Source organism: Crinia signifera, chromosome 1 (assembly GCF_055691185.1).
Source record: "Crinia signifera chromosome 1, ASM5569118v1, whole genome shotgun sequence".
Taxonomy (NCBI): domain Eukaryota; kingdom Metazoa; phylum Chordata; class Amphibia; order Anura; family Myobatrachidae; genus Crinia; species Crinia signifera.
Genome location: NC_139217.1, coordinates 324,017,794 through 324,044,751, shown reverse-complemented (window position 1 = coordinate 324,044,751; position 26,958 = coordinate 324,017,794). Strand labels below are relative to the sequence as shown.

The following is a 26,958-nucleotide window of genomic DNA, read 5'->3' as shown; positions in this document are numbered from 1 at the left end:
AAAAACCCAATGAGGTGGAAATGGTGGGTGCAGGGGGGTCAGTTGAATACTGACCCTCGAGCTGTGACAGCGAGCAGTCAGTACTGCTCGCAGTCACAGCTTGCTAAAGAGCATTGAATATACCCCAATGTCTCCTGACTTTCACCTCTGGATGCAAGACCCTGAAGGACACTAGCTCCCACAGCTTGGTCCTCCCTAGGTAGGCCAATCCCGGGATCAGGATCGGTGGGATCCCGTAATTTGGCTTTAAAATTGCTGGATTTTCAATCCCGGGATTGGATCTTCCAAGGGATTGGCATCCCGAGTCCTCTCCTGAATCCATAGGGCCAGCACACACTGTTACATCTCGGTACCCAAAGAAGATAAAATGCTGATGCTGTAGGATGCTGTGATTCAAGAAAAATTGGGAACCACTGATTTAAAATATATTTTACATGCTGTTCATGAATACATGTGCTTACTGATAAAAACAGATGCTGCTTCTGGCACCCGGCTGCTCTGGTTAAAGAGAAAATTCATGCTTGAGCACAGATGGTTAAATCAAAATAACTGAGGTAATAGTTAAACTAACTGCGCTCAAGTGCTAAAAATATGGCTATCCTTAAAAAAAAAGGACTGTTAGTTTGACTTGAAGACTATGGGAGGGACCCCCCCCCACACACACACACACACACACACACACACATCCTCAATCCTAGCCTCAACTTGTGTCTAAGCCCTCTGGCCTTGTGCTGATTATGACCCTCTGACAATGTTGAAATCTCACCTTAACCATTTCAGGGAAATTTGTCATTATAGGTGTGAAAATTGGCAAGCAAACACTTTTATGCATTATAATGACCTGTAATGTTTACCTTATATATGAAATATAATATTTTTTTTTACAGATTATTCTTTTTATCCTACCACTTTGTGCATATATCTCATCATTCATTTTTAATTAGCCAGTTTAAATACTAAAGAAAATATACATACATCTGATTCATATAATATAAAATATTTATTAAAACATTAAAATAAAATTCAGTAAAAAGTGCTCATACAAATCCAGTGCTTTATCTGATCACAGTCCGTGTGCCCACCAGTCACAGAACAGCCTGACAGATTGACAGGTAAAACACAAGGGTTATGGCTCCCCCTTGCATATGCATAGTCTATGTATATAGTCAGGGAGGGGTATGCATAGTCTGGGGATTGCATTGATCAAGGAATCTCATAGGAATGTTGCCTTCATATTCCAAAAAAGCTTGAGTGCATTTATGTGTAACATAGCTACCATCTTTTCTCTTTCAAAGGGTTTTCCATGTAATAAAAAATGGACGGGAAAACTAAAGAGATCAGTGCAGAAGGGACTAATGTAGAATAACTGCATGAAGGATACATGTGTTGGACACATATATTTTGGTTTCTTCAATGAGATTTTAAAATCAGTATGCCAGCGACATACAATCTTAGTTAGAACTTATAAATATGTATAATATACAAAGAGGATTATTTAAGGCTCACAGTTATGAGGAAGACACTGCAAATACTGTCATACTTTTGTTCACCCAGGACACCCCATCCTGTGTTATTGTCTAAACTGTGACATCTATATCTCTCATTTACTCATTATAAGTATCTTGGATTTTAGTTCAACCTATTATATATTTTGGTTTTCGATCCACTATAATATACAATAAGTGGACAATAAGAGTCTGGAATTGACATGGCTCTCCAAAGACTTACTCCAAACTCTCTACAAACACTTCCTCCAATACAATGGAACTTGCTAGCCTTTTAGAGAGTGGTATAGAGCTTATAACTGAATAACTGATACAGCATCCATTTAAATATGGGTGGTTCCCTCAAAAGCATGTTTTTTCCTAGGCCTCAATCCATGATTTCTTAACAGCTTGTCTAGGGTCAAGTCTGTGTGATATCACATTAGTCTTTTGGGATGTCTTCATATACTAGAAACTGAAAACTTAAAAAGGAGACCTTCAATTTTTTCAATGTGAGGGCAATATTGTGTTTCCATGTCATCCAATAACACTGAGTGATTAACAGTGTGGTGTTGAATGAAACAGGATCAACCTTGAACAACGACTTCAGTAACTCCATGGACTAGACTTATTTCATTGCTCTCAAAGCTTGCCATGAGTTGACGAGGACCAGGACGATTAGGTGTGAATCGTTCAGTGATAGATATTGTTTTCATAGGCCCAATGTCTCTGCAGAAGGGAAAAAAATGTTAGATCTACAGTAAGAAGATAAAGTATTTGTGATTAATTCATGGAGTCCTGTGTCAGACCACTTTGACACACTGGAGTATTTAAAGCGTATCTACACACTATGGTAACAGTCATTGTGTGGCTTAATCAAATATTAACAGGAGTGAAGTATATCAGTTCACTAGGAATTAAAGTGAAGCACTGATTCCTAGTGAGTTCTCATGAATACTAACACAAAATGGCTGCCATCATTTCAGGTGACCAGCAGTCTTCAAGTATTATAGCCTTGAGTATAATAAAATAATTAAAAAAAGCTAGAGAGAACAGGACAGACTGAAATATGAGAGTTTTACTTACCCAACTGGTACAACCTTTGGCCTCTGTAAACCAGGCCCTTCCACATGGAAACGACCATTGTGCAATGGTGTTTGGAGAGGATTCTGGAAGATAATTTCTGCCACAATTTGTTGGCCAACCCGAGGTTCACCATTTACCTGTAACACAAATATCACATTATGACCTTCAGTATTCCTGTTACCTACACAAATCTTACACACTTTATAACTTCACACAAAATTTTAAGATTTATTATCATGAAAAAAAACTGATATTATAAGCTACATATTTCTACATTCCATGTTACATTAATAATAAAAATATTTCAAGGCCATTAGTACAGCCAGTAATAAAGATGTATTAGGGGATTTGATTAAATTTTTAAAGGAATTTTGTGTCCACTTAATAAGCAGATCCAAAGACTGAACCATGGCTACCATGGCTATTGAATACCCCCCATATCTGACAAAGCCAGATCTATGGCATGTTTGGATATTTACATCCGATGGGGCATACTTAATGCAGCTGGACAATCACTGCATACAGATATAATTTTACAGCTCAATTTTCCATTGGATTGGAATCTTAAGCTGTGTACACATGGTGCAATATCGCTGGCAATATGGTCGCTGAGCGACCATATTGCCAGCGATTTGATTGTGCTGCAGCGATAAATCGCAGGGTGCACGCTCCTGTGTTCAGCCACCTAAAGGTTGCTGGTCGCAAGAGCTTTCCCTCTGCTGCTCCCCCAGCAGAGTCTCCTGTTCCCCCAGCAGAGTCTCCTGTTCCCCCAGCAGAGTCTCCTGTTCCCCCAGCAGAGTCTCATGTTCATCAGTGACCATCTCTGGTCACTGATGAAAACTGGACACTGAGCAATATATTGCACCATGTGTACACAGCTTTAGTGCTCCAGATCACATTATATGAGATCAATCAAGCAATCGCTAATGATTTTGAATTGTATGTATCTTGCATTTGTCTAACTAAACATACGCATTCAAGTAATCTTTTTTTTTTCTCCTGCGTATATTATGTTTGCAGATGTGTTCATCTCTAAATGGTAAACTATATTTTTAGAAATTGCACATTCATTATATACACATGTTGATACAGGTACATGTGCAATATAACAAGGGATTTATAGACACACCTTGAAGTTTTAGTATAGCAAGCTCAAAAATTCCAGACTATAAGAACAAATCAAAGTTTCTTCATAGACCCAGAAGCAGAGCCACAAAACAAACACAGAAATTGTGAATACCTTGATGATGAGATCTGGGGTTCGTATCCTAAATGTGTGTTGTTTGGCCAACTTCTGTCCACTTTCTTTCACAGCTCCAGACACTGTTAACATCATGGCTGACTGATCCACAAGCTGTGTACGGTATTCACTGTACTTCACGGTCATACCAACTGCCTTAGCTGTATAACGGATACAGAATGGTTTTATATTTCCAAAAGAGAAGCGTATTGTAAAATGAATCATATAAATGGTAGGAGATGTTTACACAGATTATGCTAAATCGCTATTGGATGTATCCTCTTGTATACATTTTTTAAATGTATTAATGTTTATGGAGAACATGTTTTTATGGACTTGTACTAGCGTTTGAGTTATAAGGTATCTTGAAGGTATAACAAGTTCTGGTAAAAAAATGAAGATATAATTGATCACTATAAAATGTGTACAGTACTATAATTGTTTAGTCAGCAGATGTACCATTAATATGATATATTGAATTAGTCATCACATGACTCCTTGGTAGCATGACACATTTGTGAAAAGTATGAAGTAACAATGATAAAAATGACTTAATATAACTTACATTCTCCAGGGTTCAGACTTAGTTCACAAGCTTCATTCTTAAATGATTCTTTGCAGACCCCATTATAATACATAACAGCGATGGACATAGATAAGGACACTGAGCGACGGCTGCCACTGCCATTGTTCACCAAGACACGGACACTGAGGTCGCTGCCCATGCTGACTCCATCTTGTGAGTCGACGGTAAGTGACACATCACTTGTATCACCTGATTCTACCTCAGCCAATGGCTTGTTGCCATACTGGGCAGCTGTGCGCACTGCATTCCGCTCTGCTGCAGACCCTGTTGGTGGAAAGCTAGCCGTTACCAATCAATGTCCAAAATACTGAATGTATGGGATGTGAAATGTTGTTGTGACCTGCTGTATAGTATATTACTGAGCTTGTCAGTGCGGCAAATAATGTAATAAAGTTATCACTGTTCAGTATGAAATGTTTCCAGCTTTATAAAATCTATTCCCCAGTCATGTTGGAGATACACAATGTTTTCTGCATAAATGAAATAGTAAATGTCATCGTGTTACCTTCAGGATGTTTGTACAGATAAGTGATGTCCTCTCTTCCATTTGACCCCACAGCCTTAGTGCTGATATGGTGTCCCACTGCTCGCTCTTCAACATGAACCTTCTTAAACTTCCCATTGGGCATGCGCTGGTAGAAGACCTTGTCACTGTTCACCTGCGTCACACAGAACAGGCAGCTTGGTTATTGTCATCTCTCTTTACTGCTCATAATTGATACTATTACAGTAAGGCCTGCTTTTATTGGTTGCTAGTAAAGTAAAAATGCAAACAACTGGGTAAAGCCATGCTGCACTGCAGGGGCATGCGGTCGGCAGCTCAGCAATAAATAGGTGGACGTACTGTCAGTAGGTTTACCACTATTGGCTTGGCGAGGCACCGTGCCAGAAGCAGGCCGAGCAAAGCGGGACACTTATATGATGTCCACAGACAACAAAAACAAGTGAAAAACTGATGTTGACCATTTTAATAGTGACCTTTTACATGGCTTCCTATTGTTTATGTCGACCATTTTGCTGTGTCGACCAATAGTGGTTGACCTATTGACTGTCAACCTTACTTGGGCAAACGCTATGACCACTGCAGGTGGGGCAGATGTAACGTGCAGAGATAAATAGATTTTGATGTGGCATGTTTAAACTGAACTCTAAATCGCAGGTTAAAAGAAATGCTATCTAACATTTCTCGGCTACATGGAAAAGCAGCCAGTATTTACCTGCACAGAAAAAATATAAATGTATTTGCTCCCCTTACAGTGCAACATGGTTTGTTCCAGACACAAAGTTATTTTCTTTTCTTTTACTTACAAACATGAATAAGGCTCTACAAATGTTAATTTTAAACAATGTGCCCAAATTAGATTTCCTGCACAGTATAATAGATTGAACAGGTCAGAGTTATAATTACCTCAGCAAAAATGAAAGGAGTGTCGTATTTTATATTTACTAATCCATCCTTAATAGCAAGTAGAGGAGATGGGCCGCAACAGTATATACCTGAAAGAGAGAGTAGGAATATGTTGAGTATAGATATAGACCCTCATTCTAGTTGGATTGCTCCCCTGCGCGTTCGCATTAGAGATGTGCGGGCTCGGATTCCTCAGATCCGAGCCAGCACGGACGTCAGCAATCCGGGCCCGGATACGAGCAGCGCTCGGCGCTTCCCGCCTTACTCGAATCCGGGCGCATGGGCAAAACGTCATCGCCCGGCGTCGGATTCTCGCGAGATCACGGAACCCTTAAATTCCGCAACCTCGCGCCGCCATCTTCACTCCAATCTCGGAGAAGGGTAGGGAAGGGTGTGCTGCTGCTGTGTGTGGTCTCTGCTGGGGCCTGTGCTGCTGTGTACTGTGTCTCTGCTCAGTGATCAAGACATCACCATTGCAAGGATGACTGGTGCTGTGTTCTGTCTCTCCTTTGTGCTGGGGCCTGCCTCTGCTGAGTCTGCTCCTGTATAGTCAGTCACAGTGTGATAGTCCACTGGTGCTGCTAGTGCCACTGCCTACCCTGCACTGCCTAGTGTCTGCTGCAGTCTGCTCTCTGCTGTTGCCACTGGCTAGTGCCTACCAGTACCTATTGCAGTATATAATTCCAGTGTGCTGTTGCCCCTGGCTATCAGTACCTATCACAGTATATAATTCCAGTTTGCTGTTGCCACTGGCAGTGGCTACCAGTATTTTATTAATTGCAGTATATAATTCTAGTCTGCTGTTGCCACTGGCTACCAGTATTTATCGCAGTATATAATTCCAGTCTGCTGTTGCCGCTGGCTACCAGTATTATTTATCACAGTATATAAAAATCCAGTCTGCTGTTTCCACTGGCTACCAGTATTTATCGCAGTATATAATTCCAGTCTGCTGTTGCCGCTGGCTACCAGTATTATTTATCACAGTATATAAAAATCCAGTCTGCTGTTTCCACTGGCTACCAGTATTTATCGCAGTATATAATTCCAGTCTGTTGCCACTGGCTACCAGTATTTTATTGCAGTATATAATTCCAATCTGCTGTTTCCACTGGCTACCAGTACTATCAGTCCAGGGGTGCCCACATGTGTGCTATATCCATCCAGGGGTGCCCACATGTGTGCTGTATTTGTCCAGGGGTGCCCCCATGTGTCCTGTATCAGTCCTGGGGTGCCCGCATGTGTGCCGTATAATTCCAGGGGTGCCCCATGTGTCCCATATCAGACCAGGGGAGCTGCCCTTTTTTTTAATGAAAATAAAATTAAGGTGTTTTTTTTTTTTTTTTTTACTGCAAGGGCTGTTAAATGCACTGTAGTCCAGGGGTGAGCCAAGAGTTCTGTATAATTCATGGGGTGTTGCTAAGTAAGGTGTGCTGCTCTTTTTTATAATTAAAAGAATACACATTTTTATTTTTACTGCAGGAATTTGTCTGCCGTATAATTCCATGCCTGCCGCTATGTGTGCCGTAACAGTCCAGGGGTGCCGCCATCTGTGCCGTATAATTCCATGTGTGCTGTATCAGGTCAGGGGTGCCACCTTCTGTGCCGTATAATTCCTGGGGTAAGCCAAGTCTGCCGTATAATTCATGGGGTGCTGCCAAGTGTGCTGTATTAGTCCAGGAGTGATGCTACCTGTGCCATATCAGTCCAGGGGTGATGCTAGGTGTGCCGTATCAGACTAGGGGGGATGCTAAGTGTGCCATATCAGTCCAGGGGTGATGCTAAATGTGCCGTATTAGTCCAGGGGTGATGCTACCTGTGCCATATCAGTCCAGGGGTAATTCTAGGTGTGCAGTATCAGCCTAGAGGGTATGCTAAGTGTGCCATATCAGTCTAGTGTTTGTGCCGCACACTTGTGTGGCTTATCATAGTTATCCAGCTACCTCGGTGCAACCTTTTGCCCTAAAAACAATATTGTAAGGTGTGAGCTGTTCAGAATAGACTGTAAATGAGTGGAAATGAATGTTATTGAGGTTAATATAGCGTAGGAGCAAAATAAATAAAAAACTCTGCGATTTTAGCAGTTTTTATGCTTTTTTAACAAAAAAATCAGAACCCAAAACCCAAGAAATCCAAACACAAAACACTTAGGAGGTGTTTTGGCAAAACCCATTAGAACCCAAAACCTCAAGGTAATCAGAACCCAAAACCCAAAACCCGAAAAGTGTCCGGTGCACATCTCTAGTTCGCATAGGGGAGCGATGTTTAGCGACTGCACATGTGCAAAAAACTTTTTGCGCATGTACAGCTGCATTGTGCAAGTGGGCACAGCAAATTGATTTTTTACCGGCCGCTTGATTTTTTACCGGCCGCAGTGCGGGTGGGGGGCGTGGGGCTTTGGGCTGTGGTTGCACCCATGGGAGCGTCCAGTGTTTCACGGGCGTTTCCATGAAAATGCTGGGTGCTCCCATGGAAATTCACCAGCGATGCCGTTATGGGGTGTGGGCAGCTGGCGTCAGCGGATGTCAGCTGCCTGCCCGTTTCCCGTACAGGGACCCGCATATCTAAGACACCAGATCTGCGAGCGCTTGCAAAATCATTTGATGGTCGGCATCCATCGAATGATTTTGCCCTCGCACGCAAGGCCAGGAAGGAAAACAGATAAAAAAGACAAAAGAACTTTAGTTTGTATTAATGTTAAGGAACACTACCATTGCTGGACTCTTGAGGTGTTGCATCTATGGCCTGCCATCCATTGAATTTAGCAGACAGATCAGGGCGTGTCATCCAGCAGTCATTCCAACAGTGATAATTCCTTGAAAATGAAAATACAATCATTATACAAATATAAAAATTTTGAGCAAAGCCATTTACAAAAATGGTTACACGTTTCTAAAATATATTCTCTTATTATGCTTTCTCATAGTTTTGCCATCACTTACCAGACAGAATCACTGTTTTTATCCTCCAATGGCTTCATGTCTTCATCAAAATAAACATCAAAAGTTAGGTTTCCATCAGTATCGTGAGCGGATGCAAAATTGGTGACCGTACGTCCTGGAATTCCCAGACAGCGGAGCACTGAAAGCATAAAGACAAGGCAATAAGCCTGAGCTGCTGTGCCCTCTTTATACTACATATTAGCTATTGTACTATGCACTGTTGCCAGTGTTGTATTATACTACACTTTATGCACATAACTCGCAACTGCCAATTTTTTCAGTGGAAAGTCCAATGTGTTGGTTTAGCTTTGTAAATCATTGCCGAGTTTTAAAAAATGTCTGAGATCGGCCAGCATCCTGCACCTCCGGCAAACTCAGGCCCTATTAGAAATGCCCCCAGGTCCCGATGACTCGGCTGCACTGAGCTTCTTTTCCACTCAACATGTGCATTTTAATGGCACAAAAATAAAACAAATAGAAGCAATAAAACTATATTGCTAGTTGCACTGATCACTTTGCCGTGTTACAGTTGTACACTTATATGTGAGACTACTTTTTTATCACGTCAAGTTCCACTGTCCTTTATCTGCGACTTTGTGAAATGAATTCCTGTTAGGTTAAAGGCCCAACAACACTTTGAGGTAAATTTACTAAGTTGGAAAGTTCGATTGAAGATAGGATGTTGCCAATAGCAAATTCTATCTATTAGCTTCTAGATGGTGTTAAATAATAAGAAATAGAATCTGATTTGTTGCTATGGGCAACATCCCATCTTCAATCAAACGCCCATCTTAGTAAATTTACCTCTTTGAGTGTTGTTTGAGTTCAACTGCAATGCAAATAAAATGCAAAACTTACTTATGGCGTAATTGAGGCTAGGTGTATGAGGATGTATAAATAAAGTTATTGACTTCTAAATTGAGTGGAATTGCTGTTGTAGGTTAATCAATCAAACAGACCAATGATGCTTTGCTTTTATTTAATAAAAGAAAATAAATTAAATATGAATTTATCCTGTTTAAATATAAAATATATATATTTACCATATGACTTATAGCCTCAAAGCACTTTAAATGTTGCTCTATATAAGAAACTGTAAATAAATACATTTAAATATTAATTTCCTAAAGCCCTTCTTCTATTACCTGAAGTGGTAACAGCAGCAAACACCCAGCACTGCCCATATTTCACAGATGACCCTGTCTGGTGATAGCGGAGCAGAATATCCACACTGCCAACCCAAGCAACAGGATTCACCCCATCAGCGTAATCACCAGACCAGCTGCCAGCAACGACACCATTATCATCCATAGAATTCACCTAGAAAAGAAAAGAAAGGAGAGAATGCTGGGAAATTAGCACACTGTATGTCATGGACAGGAAGCAACTGGTCCATTGTAAGTACAAATACAAGATAGTAACTATATTAAGTACTCAGAAAGTATTGATGGTGGTCTTTGGTAAAAGGTTGGATTAAAGGAACCATTTCAATGTCCATCGCTAGAAGTCAGAATTCATATATCAATGTAAGTTCTCTAGATTTTTCATTTAAAAGCTCAGTATCACTACCTTATATAATAATGTAAAAGTGAAACCTCTCCCGACACGATGAGGCACAGTCATGTGCTGATTTGCAGAAGGAAGGAACCCAAGTGGGAGTATTACTACTAGATTGTAAGCTCCTCAGAGCAGGGCTCTCTTCCCTCCTGTTGTCAAAGCCCTTTTCTCTTCACATTTCACTCACAGCTCTCCTATACTCAAACACTCAGTGACCATCTTTGTCCGTATACTCCTCTCCATCATTGACCACAAGCCTCTAGTAGTACATTGATCAAGTCCTCACTACTTATATTTAAGCTGTAATGTGTATTGAACTGTGGCGCTCTTTACCTGTACTCTATTTTTGTTATTTATTCAATGTAATACTATGTTTTGTCTCCCTGTACTGTTCCTTTGTACGGCGCTGCAAAACACTTGTGGCGCCTTATAAATAAAATAATAATAATAATATTAAATGAAATGAGCAATGCCATGGTTATAGGGCCTCATACTGACATCTTTTTCCACAGCTCGCCATATGTAGGTTAGTAAACTGCAAGTGTGAATTTGTGGATAAGGGGTTGCAATGAATAGATATCCTGGTGCCAAAATGTTTGTTCATTTTCAATGCACTCTATAACTACAAACTTTTGATACTTCAGCTCCGGTTCAAGAAGAAGACACTCACCATAGCAGAGATCACTCGCGTGACACTTATGGGATCTCCTCGTGATGAAGGTGAGAGGCCGCCACGATCCAGTACATACATTACAGCATCCAAAACGCCTTTAACAAACTGTTGAGTTAAAGAAAGTGAAATCATCACTAAAAGAGTAGTAGTGTCTGATAACATTATAATAATAAAAAGGATTTACTTCAGCTTTTAAATACATTACATGCTGCATTTGTTTGTGAATACAACACTCTGCATACAGCAAGATTGGTGTCATGAATAGGAAAGTAAATATTTTTCTTTAAATAAGCCTTCCTTAATCTATAACAAATCACAGGTTATGTTTGTTGCAGAGCTCCTTTAGCTACACAATTGTATCCATTACAGTGGCCTGAGTTTGTCCTATTGTTTCTTTTATCCAACTGAAAGAAGGATAAACAAACCAATCTATTCAGGGCCAGATGTATCAAGCTTCAAAAAGTGATAAAATGGAGAGTGATAAACAGCCAGCCAATCAGATCCTACCTGTCATGTTACAGGCTGGGTTTGAAAAATAACAGGCAGGAGCTGATTGGCTGGTTGTTTATCACTCTCCATTGTATCGCTTTTGTAGCTTGATACACCTGGCCCTAAATCTTTAAATGGACCTTCCTTTTAAACTTTTAACAAATATCACAAATAAAATTGTAATAATGTGTTATGAGAAATATGTGTTGACTTGTCCTGCTTAGAAAATATAACTACCCGTATATACTTGAGCATTAGCCGACCCGAATATAAGGCGAGGCACCTTATTTTACCACAAAAAAACTGGGTAAACTTATTGGGCAGTATTCAATGAGAATACTCGGCATGTGCAGCGAATCCTGTTTAGGATTCGCTGCACAGTTGCCATGTTCTGGAGGACTGGAGCATTCGCTGCCAGCCCTCCCTGTCACCGTATTCAATGCCGCAGGTGCTCGCTGCCCCTGATGGCGATTCTTAACCCCTGCGGCGAATGCCTGTGGGAGCTGGGGGACGGCGGCAGGCAGGGAGATGGAAGCCTCCCTGCCTGGGCCGGATGCTGTGGGGCAGAAGCAGGGCTCCCGGGGACACAGGCAGCAGAAGCTCCCCCCCGGGAGAGCTAGCAGGGGACACGGGTAGGGAACCGCTTGCACTGTTCCCGATCGTGCATATGTAATGATCGGGAGCAGTGAATATATGAATGGCTCTCGGCCCCCTGCTGGCTGTTATGTGTAAAAAATATATATATATGTTTTAATTAAATATATATTTATGTGCTGTAAGCACATGAATAAAAAAACATTTCCCTTTACATAATAAAATTCCCGTTTTTTTACACCAAAAAAAAACAACAAAAAACTTTATTTTAAAAGTTCACATTCCAGTACACCGTAAAAAGATGGCGATTGCTACACGGTGACACATAGCGAAAATCGCTTAGAAAGCAATTAGCCATCTGATCATTGAATACACTCACTGCGAATCACATTGAAAAACCCATTGAAAAACCACAGCGAATTGCGGTCATTCACTGTTTGCTGTCGGCGAATATTGCACGTTGAATAGGGTGAATCACTTTTTCAGTAAAAAGATTCACCTTAGAGCACGAAAATTGCACACATTCGCCGTAGAACATGGCGAATCAACCTCATTGAATACTGCCCATTGACTCGAGTGGAACCCTCACTCAAGTATAAGTGGAGGGGGGCTTTTTCAGCATAAAAAAGTCAGCTTATACTCGAGTATATATGGTATATCAATCTACAGTATTAATGCGAAAGATCTCAGGCACATACCTGTCCATAATTCCAGGAACGCTCCCCAATTTGATGTTCTGTACCATAATAAATCCTCCCAATCTCATTGAGAACATATTCCTGACGCCAAGATTCATTATCCATGAATACAGCATCCACTGAAGAATAAACCAAGTATTATAATGACTATAATGTAAAATGACGACTTAAATGGATGCGAGATTGAATAATTATTAATTTATGAAATTTTTGTATACTCACAGTTACACCAGGGATTAAACAGGATATAGACCTTCAGACTGGAGTCATTGTAAGTTCCTGCCCCACTTTTAACACTCATCTGATATTTTCCTACACCAGCCTGAGCAGAGGTGTTCACCCACAATGTCATTTTCTGACCGCTTGTATCAGCAACTTGACATCCCCAACGACCCTCATCAAACTCCTTTACCTGCGGCACCGTAATTTGTTGGGAGTTTCCTACAAAAAGAGTCCAGGTGACAAGCAGTATAAATGTATGATTTTCGTAAACAAAATAAATTAATGTACATACATTTCAGAATATTTTTGGAGGAGCCTCACAAAACACACCAATATAAAGGGAAGAATAGAATCAAACCAACATGTTTAACGCAAATATCTATCAAGTCATTTTATTGATGTACAATTATTATTTTACAACGGAGGTCAGATTGTTTCAGCTAAGACACCATGCAGAAAGCATATTTTATCAATCCCAAATATGGCTAATTAAAAAAAACATTAATGTTATCTACATGAACATTAATTATTCATTAGGGCACTCCTTTAATAATGGCTAGGGTGTTACTTGAAGTAAGTGTTGAGAACTGTCATAAAGATATCGTAAGATCAAGCGCGGCCAAGAAGAGACTTTTGATTCATTATATTTCGGAATTGCAAAACAGTGACACCCTTGTATAAAATATTAATATGGCTTTACTCACAGTGACCCAAAATGCTTTATATAGATCTCATTAAAAAATAAGTAATACAAGTTGGCTATTTAACAGATCTTAAGCTAAAATGGAACTCAAAGAATTTGAGCATATGTAAAATGGTCACTGATGTAGCATCACCTCAAAGGTGTCCAGATGCAACCCTTCATTCTTCTCACTTTCAGGGACTCACCTTGTTGTAGAAAGACACAGACTTGGTCACTTTTAGGAATGAATGCCCTTTGGAAAGTGATGCAGATCTGGAAGGGCTGCCCTCTCCTTATGATTAATTCATCATTCTCAAACTCTTCGGTGTGATGGGCTCGACGGTTTTCTCCATTCCGAGATTTAAGGAGGTCCACGCTTTGAATTTTCAAAGTTGACCCTGGAACTGAAAAAGTTTACACGGTTTCAGATTTGGATTCCTAAATAGAAAGTGGGTTTAGAAATAAGTCATGTGAAAGTGGATTTAGACACAAAACACATTATATGAAGTGAACAGAAGAGCTATCAAGCAGAGTTAACTTAATATTAATGTTGGTAAGAGGGGGGGGGGGACTGTTGGTATGACTTCTGAGAAAAACTGACACACGAGACAACTGAGAACTGAATAATAGTAAAATTCCTCACTGGATGGTATATCTTCCTCGATGCTTCCTCTTCTCCCTGGTTCTCTGCCATCGATTGGTCTGTCAATGTCTCCTTCACCTGAGATTCCTCCATCTGAGATTCCCCTACTTATAGATCCGCCACCTATAGTTCCTCCACCAACATTTCTATCACCACGTCCCCAATTTTCCTCATCCCGTCTGGAAGATGAACAACAGGAGCAGCAACTCAACCACCAGGACTTCTTCCTTTCCACGCCTCGTGACATGTTCTATATCTACAACAACAAAAAATAATGAAATTATAAATACGTCTTAAATAGTAACAGGTTTCGCCTAAGTGTGTGAGTACAGCACCAGAGTCAGATGAGTTAACTTCATCTTGTCTCTTCGTATGAGTAAGTGTACAGGTTGGATGAGTTGTCACATACAAGAAAACAACTCATTCTAATTAAACCTTATAAAAAAGCACAATCAGAGTCATGCCTCATGTAAAAACAAGCTAACTGCTACATTCTCACATGGTAGCACTCTAACACTGTACCAGGGACAGCAGTTTAGTTGCACAGAAGGTCGGTCAGTGGTTAGTCGTAGTCATCTATAAAAGTCCTTTGCTGAATCTCTCTAAACTAGAAACATAGAATTTGATGGCAGATAAGAACCACTTGGCCCATCTAGTCTGCCCCTTTTGTAAACATGTTACCTCAAACCATATCTGAGCCTTATTTTTTGTAAGGATATCATTATGCCTATCCCGAGCATGTTTAAATTGTACTACTGTATTTGCCTCTACCACCTCTGATGTGAGGCTATTCCACTTATCTACTACTCTTTCTGTGAAGTAATTCTTCCTCCAATTTCCCCTGAATCTTCCTCCCTCTAGTTTCAGTGCATGTCCTCTCTACACTTAGTCGTAACAAAAGAACGTGACTAAAGTAAAAATCTTATACTATAATAGTACTCTTATGTGCTATAAGCTGTCTAACACACTTCAAGCAATCTGTCCTATAAGTAGCAGTCTCATACAAGAGCAGTCTGGTGTCGTTCAGGAAGTGTAATGCTGTAGATCCCCCTCCCCTGTTATTCTGAACTTTAAACCACCTCTGTCGATATATCCTCCCTACCCTAAATTCATGCGTCTAATCAGCCTGCGCCTGTAACCCCTGGTATCCCGTACTGACCCGCATGATACAGAAACCAAAGTAAGAAATTAAAGAGGATGTGTTGCCAAAAATGGAACCACACCCTCCCCCAGTATCCTCCTTACCCTCTTCTTCTCACACATCTCTCCCACAGCCAGCACAGTGTTTGACACATGAAAAAAATGCTTAATTATACAGTATGCTGCCACATCTGTATACTCAACCTGTGTACTCCTAAAAATATACAGGAATACACACTCACATTCAAAAGTAACAAATACCCATCATTTAATAAAATATAACAGTGCTACACATAGAATTTGACCTTTTGCATACATATTTGAAATGACTGACATACCAGGGAGCAAAATACATAATCTTGTCATAACTTTATAGTACCATAACCATTATTTGTAAAGTATCACAAAGCACTGCAGCAATGGTATTTCAACCTAACAAGTCATACATAAATACTGCGATATACTGTATATGTCACTGGAATATACAATAACAAATATTTATGTAATCAGGGCTATATAGTATACATCAGGGGTAGCCAACTCCAGTCCTTGAGAGCTACCAACAGTTAACGTTTTCCAGGTCACCTCACATAATCACCAGTGAAGTAATTAGCTCCACCTGTTGAAAATGTGTCAGTGAGTAATGAGTGCACCTGTGAGGTGAACTGGAAAATGTGAACTGTTGGTAGCGCTCGAGGACTGGAGTTGGCTACCCCTGGTATGCATCAATCCATGAGCAATCATTCTCAGAAATCACTAGCCAAGTGCACCAACATTTATATAATGAGCAGGCTTCAGTGCTAGCCACCTACACATCAGTGCTAGCCACATACACATCAGTGCTAGCCACCTACACATCAGTGCTAGCCACATACACATCAGTGCTAGCCACATACACATCAGTGCTAGCCACCTACACATCAGTGCTAGCCACATACACATCAGTGCTAGCCACATACACATCAGTGCTAGCCACATACACATTTTTTTCCACAAAAACAATTTAAACCTTATGATCCATGATCAAAACCTATACACACAAAGATCTGTGTTAGTAATAAATTAATAGTTAAACGGAATTAAATGATGGCAAAACATACATCTCGCAACCATTTGCCACCCAGGATGATTGTTGGATTTTACCCATTTCCGGTCGATGGATCTACGATGTTATGGTTGACCACCCTTTAGTCGGATGCGTCTATTTACACTACTAAAGATATTAACGGAAGTTAGATGCTCAACGGGATCATGGTCATCATGAGTTTTTCACAATTTTGTGTTGCAGGTCGACTTGGTCATGCTTTACTATTTAAGTGGACATAGATTTAAATTATAATAGCCTGAAGCACAGTGTGGGGACACTGTGCACTTATACAGAGTCCCCGTCAACCTATGTCGACATAGCCACCAAAATAAAATGTGAAACACTCCAGTCGTCCATGTGACCGATGACCGCACTCCAGTGCATCTACCACTTTTGTTACTGTAAATCTAGACTCGGTCAACTATCTGTAGGCATCTATATAGACAGGTTCAACTAAGGGTGGTCAACCATAACATTGTCAATCTAGTCAGCTTCTATACCATAACCAATTTCATCATCTAGTGGATATTCCTCTCCTCTATGTGCAATGAGCTGGTTCAATAATAAGAATAAGAAAACTTAAATAATAATATATATCTTTAAAATTGTAACAAAACCATTCTTAGCTGAAATATCAAAAGCATTTAACTACCCATCTACCTTCACTGAGTGATCTATCTATCTATCTATCTATCTATCTATCTATCTATCTACATAACAGAAAGTCACAATCACAATATAAGAATGCTGCTTACAGAAACACAGTATGAAATAAACGTGGCACTGACCTCCAGCAGCTGCTGTGTGTATAATGACGGATCCTCTCAGTGTGGTTTATGTTGCAGGGGGTGGATATAAATCCTGGGGTGGTACTTAAAAAAAATGATCCACACCCCATAATACAACCCTTCCCATATTATGCTATGCCACAGAACTGGAATCCTTGGAATGTGGGACCTGTAACACTGTCAGTGCTCATCACCTCACACCCATAGAAGGTTGCCTCACACACCTTATCCTCCTCACACCGTATAACATACACGTCTCGCTGCAAGCAATACTCACAGGCACGCATTCTGCAACTAAAACAATATGTTCTTCCACATTACACCTGCAGCTACTGTACTGTATCAATAGCACAACTTGCAAGCACTGTAAATACTCAAATGGTACCATATTTACCATTTGCATAGAGGTAAACTTTGGAGGCAAACACTACCACGGGATACGGTCACTAGGTCGACACCATGAACGTCGACATACATTGGGTTGACCACTGAAGGTCGACAGGTCTTAGAGTGACACAGGTCGACATGTTTAAGGTCGACAGGGTCATAATGTTGACACATGCATTAGGTCGACATTGGGAAGGTCAACAGTCAAAAAGTGGACATGGGGTTTTCCCTTTGTTCTTGAGCCGACATGTGCCAACAGGCGGTATTTCATGCCCTACCATCCTCTAGGGCGTGGTGGGAGAATAGAATAGTGTGCCGAGCGTCCCGTGCACTGTGACACTGTGCACGAAGCATAGCGAGTGCAGCGAGCTAGGCGAGGTGACACGTTGCACCAATACGGTGTCCATGTTGACTGTGTCAACACTCGGGACAAAAAAATGTGAAAATCCCATGTTGACCTTTTGACTGTCCACCTTCCCAATGTCGACCTAATACATGTGGTGACCTTGTCGACCTTAGGCATGTCAGCCTTTTGTCTGTGTCAACCCAATGTATGTCGACCTTTATTTGTCGACCTAGTGATCCATACCCCACTTCCACAACCTCCTCAAATAATATTCACATAAAAAATGCGGAAAAAAATGTTTCTGCATATTTAATGTAATCCCACTATTCAACAAAGGATTAGAGGAGAAAATAGTGCTGTTAATACCCATCTTGCTGAGTATGGCACAGTAGGGAGCAATCCATTACCCTCTATTGTGGTTTAACATTTTCTGCTATTCAGCAAGCATACTAATGTTACTTCCAGTAATACCGTTTCAGAACAGAGTTAAATGAAGAAAGTTCTAAAATTTCCCAAAAACTGCAGAAAAAAGGGCATGGCCTCAGAGGTGGTGGATGTGGAATCTGGTTTGGGGGTGTGGCCTAGCAACAAGACACCCCCCCCCCCCCCCCCCATGTTTCATCATTTCAGGGGGGTGCCCATTGCTTCTTGAGCAGCTGGGCAGCCTCCAGCTCCGTGCGTCATTTGTTCGGTGATCCCCTAACTGTCTTCTCCCGTGGTTTTATAGCTAAAATTTTTATAGCTAAAATATATAATAATATATTTTTTATATTTCTATAAATATAGATGTAAATAGACTAATATGAAAGCATATGTACACTCTTCAATTTAGACTCTTTTTGGAGTCTGGAGCTGAACCTACACTTGCGACTTGTCACACTGCATTTTTATAAAATAGAGCCTCGCAGGCAGAGAGGGAGACCTGGGCTGCCACTGTCGGAGGTACACAGAAACTCTGCTTGTACTGAGGGGGGGGGGGGGGGGGGGGGGGTACACAGACCCTGCCTGTCAAAAGCCTTTGAAACCCCTGCTCTCTCTCCTCCCCCATCCTCCCTTCCCCCTCTCCATTAGCTTTTCCCCTTTCCCTAACTTTCTTCAGCCCCCCTCTCCCTTCTAATCCCTCTCCTTTATATTTGTCCCTCTTCATCCTCCTCCTTCCCCTCTTCCTCACTTTCCCTCAATTCTCCCCTCTTCTCCTCCCTCTCTTCTCCCCTTCTCTCATTTCACTTCTCCCCCATTTCCCTCCTTCTCTTCTCCATCCTCTCCCTTCTCCTCCCCTCATATCACTTTTCCCCTTTCCTCTCTTCTCCCTCCTTTCCCTTCTCTCCCCCAACTCCCCTCCCCCACTTTGTCCCCCATCTCTCCCCCTCGTTCTCCTATCTTTCTCTCTTGTCCCTGCTCTTTCGACCCCCTCTTCTCCTCTCTCTCCTCCCCACTTCTTTCATCCATGTCTCTCTCTGACACAATCTCTCTCTCTCCTTCTTGTCTCTCCCCCCTTTCTCTCCCTGATACCCTCTATCTCTCTTTCACTTCCCTTTGTCTCCTGACACCCTAACTCTCCCTATCCCCCTTTCTCTCCCTGACACCTTTCCTCTCTCTCCCTGACACCCTCACTCTCTCTTTCTCTCTCCCTCCCTGTCTGACATTCTACCTCTCACTCCTGCTCACACTCCTTCCTCCCTCTTTTGCTACTCTTAACCTCATTCCCTCTTTTTCCATGAAGCCCTTTCTCTCCGTGACCAGCCCTCTCCCCTCTCTTTTTTTTCTCTCTCTTTTCCCAAACCCCCTTTGTCTCTCACTTTTTCTCCCCCCCCCCCCCCCCCCCAAGGGGCATTGTAGTGACAACGGCAATGATAAATGTGTGTGTGAGGATGCCCGGTACTTGTTTCCTAGCACGGCGCCCATTGCATCGTATACCATTACACTAAATAAGGTACAGTATACGATGGTATGCGATGCAATGCGATATTGTACAATAAAATATCGCATCGTATGCCATGCAATGGCATACGATGCGATCGTATACGATTTTTGATTGTACAAGCACCCTGATGGGTCCTTACAATGTTAAATGGCCCCCCATAGTCAATGCCACCCCTAGGATCAACGCCAACCTGAATCGTGGCGAGCGGCGGCGGTACGCGTCCTCCGACCTTTTCATACCCCCACTATCCACGTCAGCGTGGAGTTGATTTTAGAGCCACCGAGCCGGAAGCGCGGTGAGCCCCGCGAGGGGACGCAGAATACGAGCACGAAGCGCGGCGAGCGAACGCGCAATACATGTAAAGTAATCCGTGTCCCCTTGCGGGGCTCCTTTGCTTGCCGCGCTTCGGGCTAGGTGGCTCGCTGCACTCGCCACACTATCTAAAAACAACTCCACGCCGACGTGGACAGTGAGGGTATGAAAAGGTCGGAGGGCGCGTACCGCCACCCCCGCGGGCTCGCTGTGCTCGCCACGCTTCAGGTTGGCGTTGATAGTGGGGGTGGCATTGCCAATGGGGGTGAATTTAACAGTAAAACCACCCATCAGGGTGCTTGTACAATTAAAAATCAGATCGCACCGCATCGCATGCCGCTATACTGCATGTGATGCGATTGTATAAGATGTAATACAATCAAAATCGGGGGTGCCGTGCTAGTAAACAAGTACCGGATGCCCTTTCAAGATTTTGCTATAGAGCCCACAGAGTACTGTTTAATCCCACAGAAATGCTGAATATCTGAAATATAACAGATTGCACACCATTGGTGTTTTCATAAGCAATATGCAATCTGATGCTCAGTAACTGTTTTCAAACTATAGTTCCTGCAATGCTGGGAGTTGTAGTTCCACAAAAATCTATAGATGCATAGGTTTGCAAATCCTGCTTTATACCACTATGGGGAACATCTTAGATATGAAGACTGTTTTATAGCAGCTGTTCATGTCAATAGATAGGAAAAGCCACAAAGTGATCATCTGACACATACAGAGTGCTTGAACAAAATTTTATTTCATTAAGACAAAAGAGGAAGACAAGATGATAGTAGATACTTCTCTGTGACTAATCAGAAATAAAATAATCCAGGCACATGTCAGGAAGTATAATTTCGCAGGAAACTAAATTATTGATCCTAAACTAGTTTCTTGTTGAGGACTTGAGAGAGGAGTTGTACAGATGGTACTGTGTGTGTGTGACTCATGGGGAGCAGTGCCTAATTCTGTGTTTCCGCCTGCTTTGTCCTCTGATTGAGACTCATGACGTTTTCTTAACAAGCTAACGTGACATATAAATAGGGTTTGCTGAGGTTATGTGTCACTATATACAAAATAATCAGCATTTTTCTAGGGCTGTTACATCTAAGCTCTACCTCTCTGTACACAGTAGTGTGACTTATGATGTGACTGCAGTGTGGTGTGACTACATAGCTCATTAGACTTTTGTCTAACCACATAACTTAGTGGACTAGAATTATTTTGCACACTAACATTTTTTTAGTATCAATAGAACATTGTTCATAGTGTGCAAAATTACCTTCAGGTTATGTGTATAAGGTGTATATGAAACATAAATGTGTTTAGACTTGGGTCACATCCCCAAGATATCTTCTTTTGGGTGGGATGTACTAAGCATCACTTCTGTAATGCTGCAACTTCTGCCAATTACCTGTCATGCTTGCGGGTCCTGGCGATTCTATTGGCAACCGCCAGGACCTGTCATCAGGTGGAAGACGCTCGCGTGCCCAGTTCTGTCTGAATCCACTGCTGCTCTCCACCACCTCACCATCACTCCCCCATCGCTGCCTACAGCCCCCCGCACCCCCCTAACCCTGAACATCTCCCTGAAGTGAAGACGGGCAGGGATTCCGCTCCCCGCCAAGTGATGGGGACGTGTGTGTAATATACTTGCGCGTCCCGTCAGATGGAACGCCGCTGTCACTGAATGAGAGGCGCTCCATCTGCACAAATCGCATATAGGGCTGACATCAGAAATTGTGCTGCACAGGTTGGTCTCTTTGTCAACAGCACTGGCACCACTACTCTACCACTACATTGCTTCAAGGGAAATGTCAACTTTGTTTATGAGAAATTATACTTGATAGACTCAAGTCCCAGGCTCCCTTCCTGTCCAGGCCTAGGACTGGTGTACCGGCCGTCCCCCCCCCCCCCCCCCTAATGGCATATGTACTTACATATGCGATTACTAGTATCACAAAGGACAGCTCTCCGATAACAGGTGTCCTTTGTGATGTCAGGACTTCTGAGTTTTATCTCTTGATTTTGCTTAGAGCTACTCATTTGTTATGAAGGATGTGGCTCAGAGCTATCATAGGACCAATGCTCAATTAAATAATTCTCCCATTAGCTATTTTGTTATTTTAGACTGTCAGGAGCACAACATAGTGTCAGTGTACTGCTTCCAGAGGAAATTCATAACCTTCTTGAAGACAAAAATTGAGAAACACCCAAAAGATTTCTAATGGTCGGATGGATCAGACGTACAATTTAAGAACAAGAAAATGTTTGCTAATTTATGCTCACATAAAGATGGTTTTGGCACAGAAGCAGAGTGTTATTTTTCAGCGACTGCTCATGGCAAAGGGCCGTGCGATGGTGTAGGTGGCACAGTAAAGAGGTTAGCACCCCGAGCAAGCCTGTTGTATCCGGGGCCATCCCAAGCCTCATTTTTTTTGTAAGCAAACATAGGTTTTAGTGCCCCCTGGGATGGTAAATTATGAAAAAGTTGCTTTAAAAAAAGTTGTTTGTTGGGATATTGAGTGCGTTGGCATGTCTAACTAATGGATGACTAACTTTTGTCGATGTCTAACTAATGCATGTTCTGCAGCAAGGTAGCACATCACACAGGTAAAAAGCGTTGTGGTGCGCAGCGATTCGTTTCACTTGGTCTATCCCAAATTAATTTAGCAAGTTTCAATCGCAACCGATAGTTTGCATTCAAAGATCAACAGATAGTTCACAGCATTCAAAGAAGTTGTGTTTTTTTTAACCATATGTCATAAAAATGTTTAGATTAATACTTGAGCAACATATTAACTTTTAAACTGTTAAATAGGACAAAAAATGCCCACCTAATAGGAAAAAAGAGGACAGCGTTTTGGAAAAATTATTTCTTCCTCCATCAGGACAACACACCAGCCCACACAGCTCTCTTTATGAAGCGGTTTTTGGCAGAGAAACAGATTGCAGTGCTAGAAGCCTCCATACTCACCAGAGCAAGCTCTGTGTGACATCTTTATTTTCCCTAAAGCTCCTCCTATGTTCACACATTTGGAAGATTATGCACATACAATGTTACATACAACCACCAATGCTGGGCAACTATACACTCACTTTTGTTTTCTTTAGGCCAGAGGTACATAGCTTTAACACCCAGTGACAATGCAAAAACTGTGTTGGGGGCGTGGAACTTCCAAAAAGAGATGGGCCCCATTAATCCTAACCCCCTCAGTGCCAAAAGCCCTACAAACCGAAAAGAGTCTTCAGGACCCACCCTGCTGAAGCTTAGGGGGACCCCTTCCCTGACCCCTGGAGCCAAAAGGGGGCAAGGGTATTCAAGCTTTAATCTGCCCAATGGCTCAGGTTTCCCCTTTCTCCCCAAGGTAGTAAAAAACTTCCCCCCCAAAAAAAAAAAAAAACACACGCAAAAAAAGTGTGGTGAAGCTCAAAAAACACATGTAAATGAAAAAAATAAATAAATAAGTAGACCCCAGCCAGAAGGCCACAGAAGAATAGAAATTGGCATCACCCTAGCACCATTAGGTGCATCCTGAAAGGTAGTATCATAGTATCTTTCTGGCACCCCGAACTCAGGAGGCACCAGGGGCACATAGCACTTCAGGCTTTATGTTACTGGCCTTCCAGTCAGAGGACCGAGCTGTATTCCATCCTTCAACAAGGGTACGGTCCGACCCGTCAGGTGTCTGTCCCTGGAATAAGAGCAGCAACTAATCCCAGAGGTTCTCTACTCCTAAGCAAAGCTTTTCTCCATTCCATATCAGTGGCTCTGCCACAGCCCCAGCATAGGAACAGAAACTAAGCCCGGCATTTCCCTATTGCTTAACAGACGCTTGGTCCAGACCCAATTATAGGAACATATTTTGACAAAGCATTCTTTATTTGCATAAAGAGAGTGAAACCCCCCAAAACATACAGAAACATTACAGACAATTGTACTTTGTTACAGCACAGCTAAAACACAATACAATATCCCAAATTTATCACGCATACGTTATAGCACATTACAAGACAAATGGCATAAGAACTCCTACACAAAATATCATAGTATGCACTATTCTTTCCAAACTGAAACAAATATAACAGTTAACAAGTCTATGAGTGTGGAGCAGTGGCGGCTCCTATCCATCATAGGAGGGGGGGGGGGGGGGCTGTCCGCTGCTCCCAGTCCCACACATCATTCAAGGTCATGGCACCTGTACAATGCAGATGAGAGGCACCGGGACCGGCGCATGGGCAGTATCCACGATGGTACTGCAAATGCACATACCCCCAGCTTCAATGGGCTGCTTTGGCTGCAGCCCACAGAAGCCAAATTGGGCTGTAAGCCAGAGAGAGGCTTCCTACAGGAAGCCAGCTCTCTACCTATAGCAGTCCTGGAAGGAGGGAACACCTACCAATGGGACTGCCTGTTATGTGGGGGACTGGCATGTTGGACTTCGAATTGGAAGTCACTGCCAGGTCACAGTGAAGCCAGTGGAGTCTCCGTGACAGATTTTACCTGTGGTGGGAGGGTAAGATGGGGAGGGGGCAATCACTCATATATTACACTTGATCTTAGCCAAAAGTGTGGAAGTGATGTTTTGTGATCTGTGTCTGATACTGCACATGTGCACATAGTTGCGAACAGTTTCAGAGGCTCCGCTGGGCATCTCAATACAAGTTAGGTGGCTGTTGAATTTGCCTATTTTTGCACATTCAAAACTACAAAATGCATAGCGTGCAACTATGAATCAGGCCCATACTGCAGTCGCAATGGTGAGAAAATCTGAATGCAGGTTTTTTATCCTTGCATATTAAGAAAATGCATATTTTATGCAAAAAAAAAAATATCATTCCAGCCCCTTGTTTCCTTACATAAGTCGTTCTAAACTTGATTCGGAACAAGGAAACATGAATCTTTCAATGCAATTTATTATTCCTAGTTCAAGTAGCATCATTATTATACTCCGATATATACATATACTATACATCCAATATGATTTTTAATATACTGTAGTAGTTAATAATCTCTGTTTGTAAATATCCCCTCTATGCAGGTTAACTACCAAAAAGATTCACAAATATTGTATACTGTATATGTCAAAGTATAAGGTCAGTGACCAGATATTTGAGATATTTGAGATAAGGCTGTGTGGAAAACATTTTGCCCTTTGCCTCTCAGAGTATTTTTCTACAGGGAGCAGCAGTCAATGAGTTGAAACAGCTTAAGCGGTGCCAAATATTCCTGCAACTCTTCATGGGAACATCTATTTGTGTGTTGTGTTCAAACATGGCTTCTTTAATGTAATATCTAAGCATGTAACACTGCATAACTCACAGTTGCACACAGATATGTAGCTGCATCAGTGGCAAACGCAGCATTTTTTAAAGGGGGGTTTCCAAATGTAATCCAAAATCCCCCATTCTGCATTGAAGTAAGTACAGGAGGCTGGGGGAGTGGTAACAGCATAGGCGAATCTAAGGGGTGGTCCAAGGGTGCATTGGACCACCCATTCGCCTGCCGTCCGCAAAGAATTTAAAGAAATGACAGCCGGGCAGAGAGCTGTGCTCTGCCAGCTGTATAGTCTGACTCTAAGGCAGGGGTGGACAATGTACGGCCCAAGTGCCGGCTGCAGCCCACAAACCAGTTCTGCCTGGCCTACTGCCAAGTGGAACAGAAGCCGCAGCGCTGCCTGGCGATGCGGCTATTTCTGGAATGCAGCACCCTCAGAGCTGTCCCGCCGCTGTCCTTAGCTTGAGGTGTAACCGAGTAGCCAGGCAGCGCTACCCCTGCAGCTCTGGAGTCTTATTGTGCATGGAAGGGCATTCTATAAGGTTGGGAACAGCCCAATGAAAGTCCTGTAATAGTGAATGTGAGCTGGTGATCCGTGCAGAAGAGAGACGTAGATCTTGTGCAGAGCGCAGTGGTCGAGATGGCATATATTTTGTGATAAGTAAAGAGATATATGCTAGTGCAGAATGGTTAATAGCTTTATATGCTAGCAGAAGGGTTTTATATTGAATATGGTAAAACACAGGTAAACAATGGAGGGACTGGCAGAGCGGATAAGCAGACGATGAGCGTCTTGCAACGAAGATCAGCCGAGCAGCAGCATTTTGAATGGATTGCAGTGGCGAGAGTCTGTTCTTGGGAAGACCAGTTAGGAAACTATTGCAATAATAAATGCAGGATATAATGAGTGCATGGATAAGAGATTTAGTAGTGTCTTGAGTAACGAGCAATTCCCTACCCCCCTTGGCAATGAGCAATTCCCTCCCCCTCCATTGGCAATGAGCTATTCCTTCCCCCCTTGGCAACAAGCAATCCCCCCCCCCCTGGCAACAAGCAATTTCACTCCCCCTTTGCAATGAGAATTTAACTCCCTCTTGGCATCAAGAATGTATTCCCCTTGGCAATGAGCATGAAGCCCCCTTGGCATCGAGAATGAAGCCCCTGGCATCAAGCAAGAACCCCCTAGCAATGGGCATGAAGGTAAGCGGCACTTATGTTTCAAATATGTAATGGGCATTACGGTTTGTTAGTATGTAATGGGCATCATGATGTGTGGCACAATGTGTAATGGGCATTATGGTGTGTGGCCTTATGTGTAATTGGCAATACGGCGTGTGGCTTTATGTGTAATGGGTATTACAGAGTTTGCTAAAATGTGTAATGGGCATTACGGTG

At 42.2% G+C, this 26,958-nt stretch overlaps 1 protein-coding gene and 1 long non-coding RNA gene across 7 annotated transcripts; one reads left to right on the top strand and one right to left on the bottom strand.

The window, feature by feature from the left end:
• Window positions 1-981: 981 nt before the first annotated feature.
• Window positions 982-17,364, bottom strand: TGM1 (transglutaminase 1). Of its 6 annotated transcripts, none has more exons than XM_083187845.1 (15): window positions 17,320-17,364; window positions 14,305-14,560; window positions 13,868-14,065; window positions 12,980-13,198; window positions 12,758-12,876; window positions 10,974-11,081; window positions 9,892-10,066; window positions 8,747-8,885; window positions 8,516-8,619; window positions 5,805-5,893; window positions 4,902-5,055; window positions 4,376-4,660; window positions 3,811-3,971; window positions 2,571-2,707; window positions 982-2,213 (listed from the first exon to the last, which is right to left on the bottom strand). In XM_083187845.1, exons 2-15 carry the CDS (start codon window positions 14,549-14,551, stop codon window positions 2,072-2,074), a joined length of 2,277 nt encoding a protein of 758 aa, XP_083043971.1. In that variant the 5' UTR covers window positions 14,552-14,560; window positions 17,320-17,364; the 3' UTR covers window positions 982-2,071. The 6 variants fall into 6 exon arrangements, with proteins under 6 accessions (XP_083043971.1, XP_083043976.1, XP_083043994.1 ...); XM_083187850.1 differs by lacking the exon at window positions 17,320-17,364 and adding an exon at window positions 15,309-15,355; XM_083187868.1 differs by lacking the exon at window positions 17,320-17,364 and adding an exon at window positions 15,273-15,342.
• On the top strand, window positions 9,784-11,177 carry LOC146080503 (uncharacterized). Its single transcript, XR_014474896.1, has 2 exons — window positions 9,784-10,143; window positions 10,948-11,177. It is a non-coding gene; the product is annotated as an uncharacterized LOC146080503 (long non-coding RNA).
• Window positions 17,365-26,958: the final 9,594 nt, after the last annotated feature.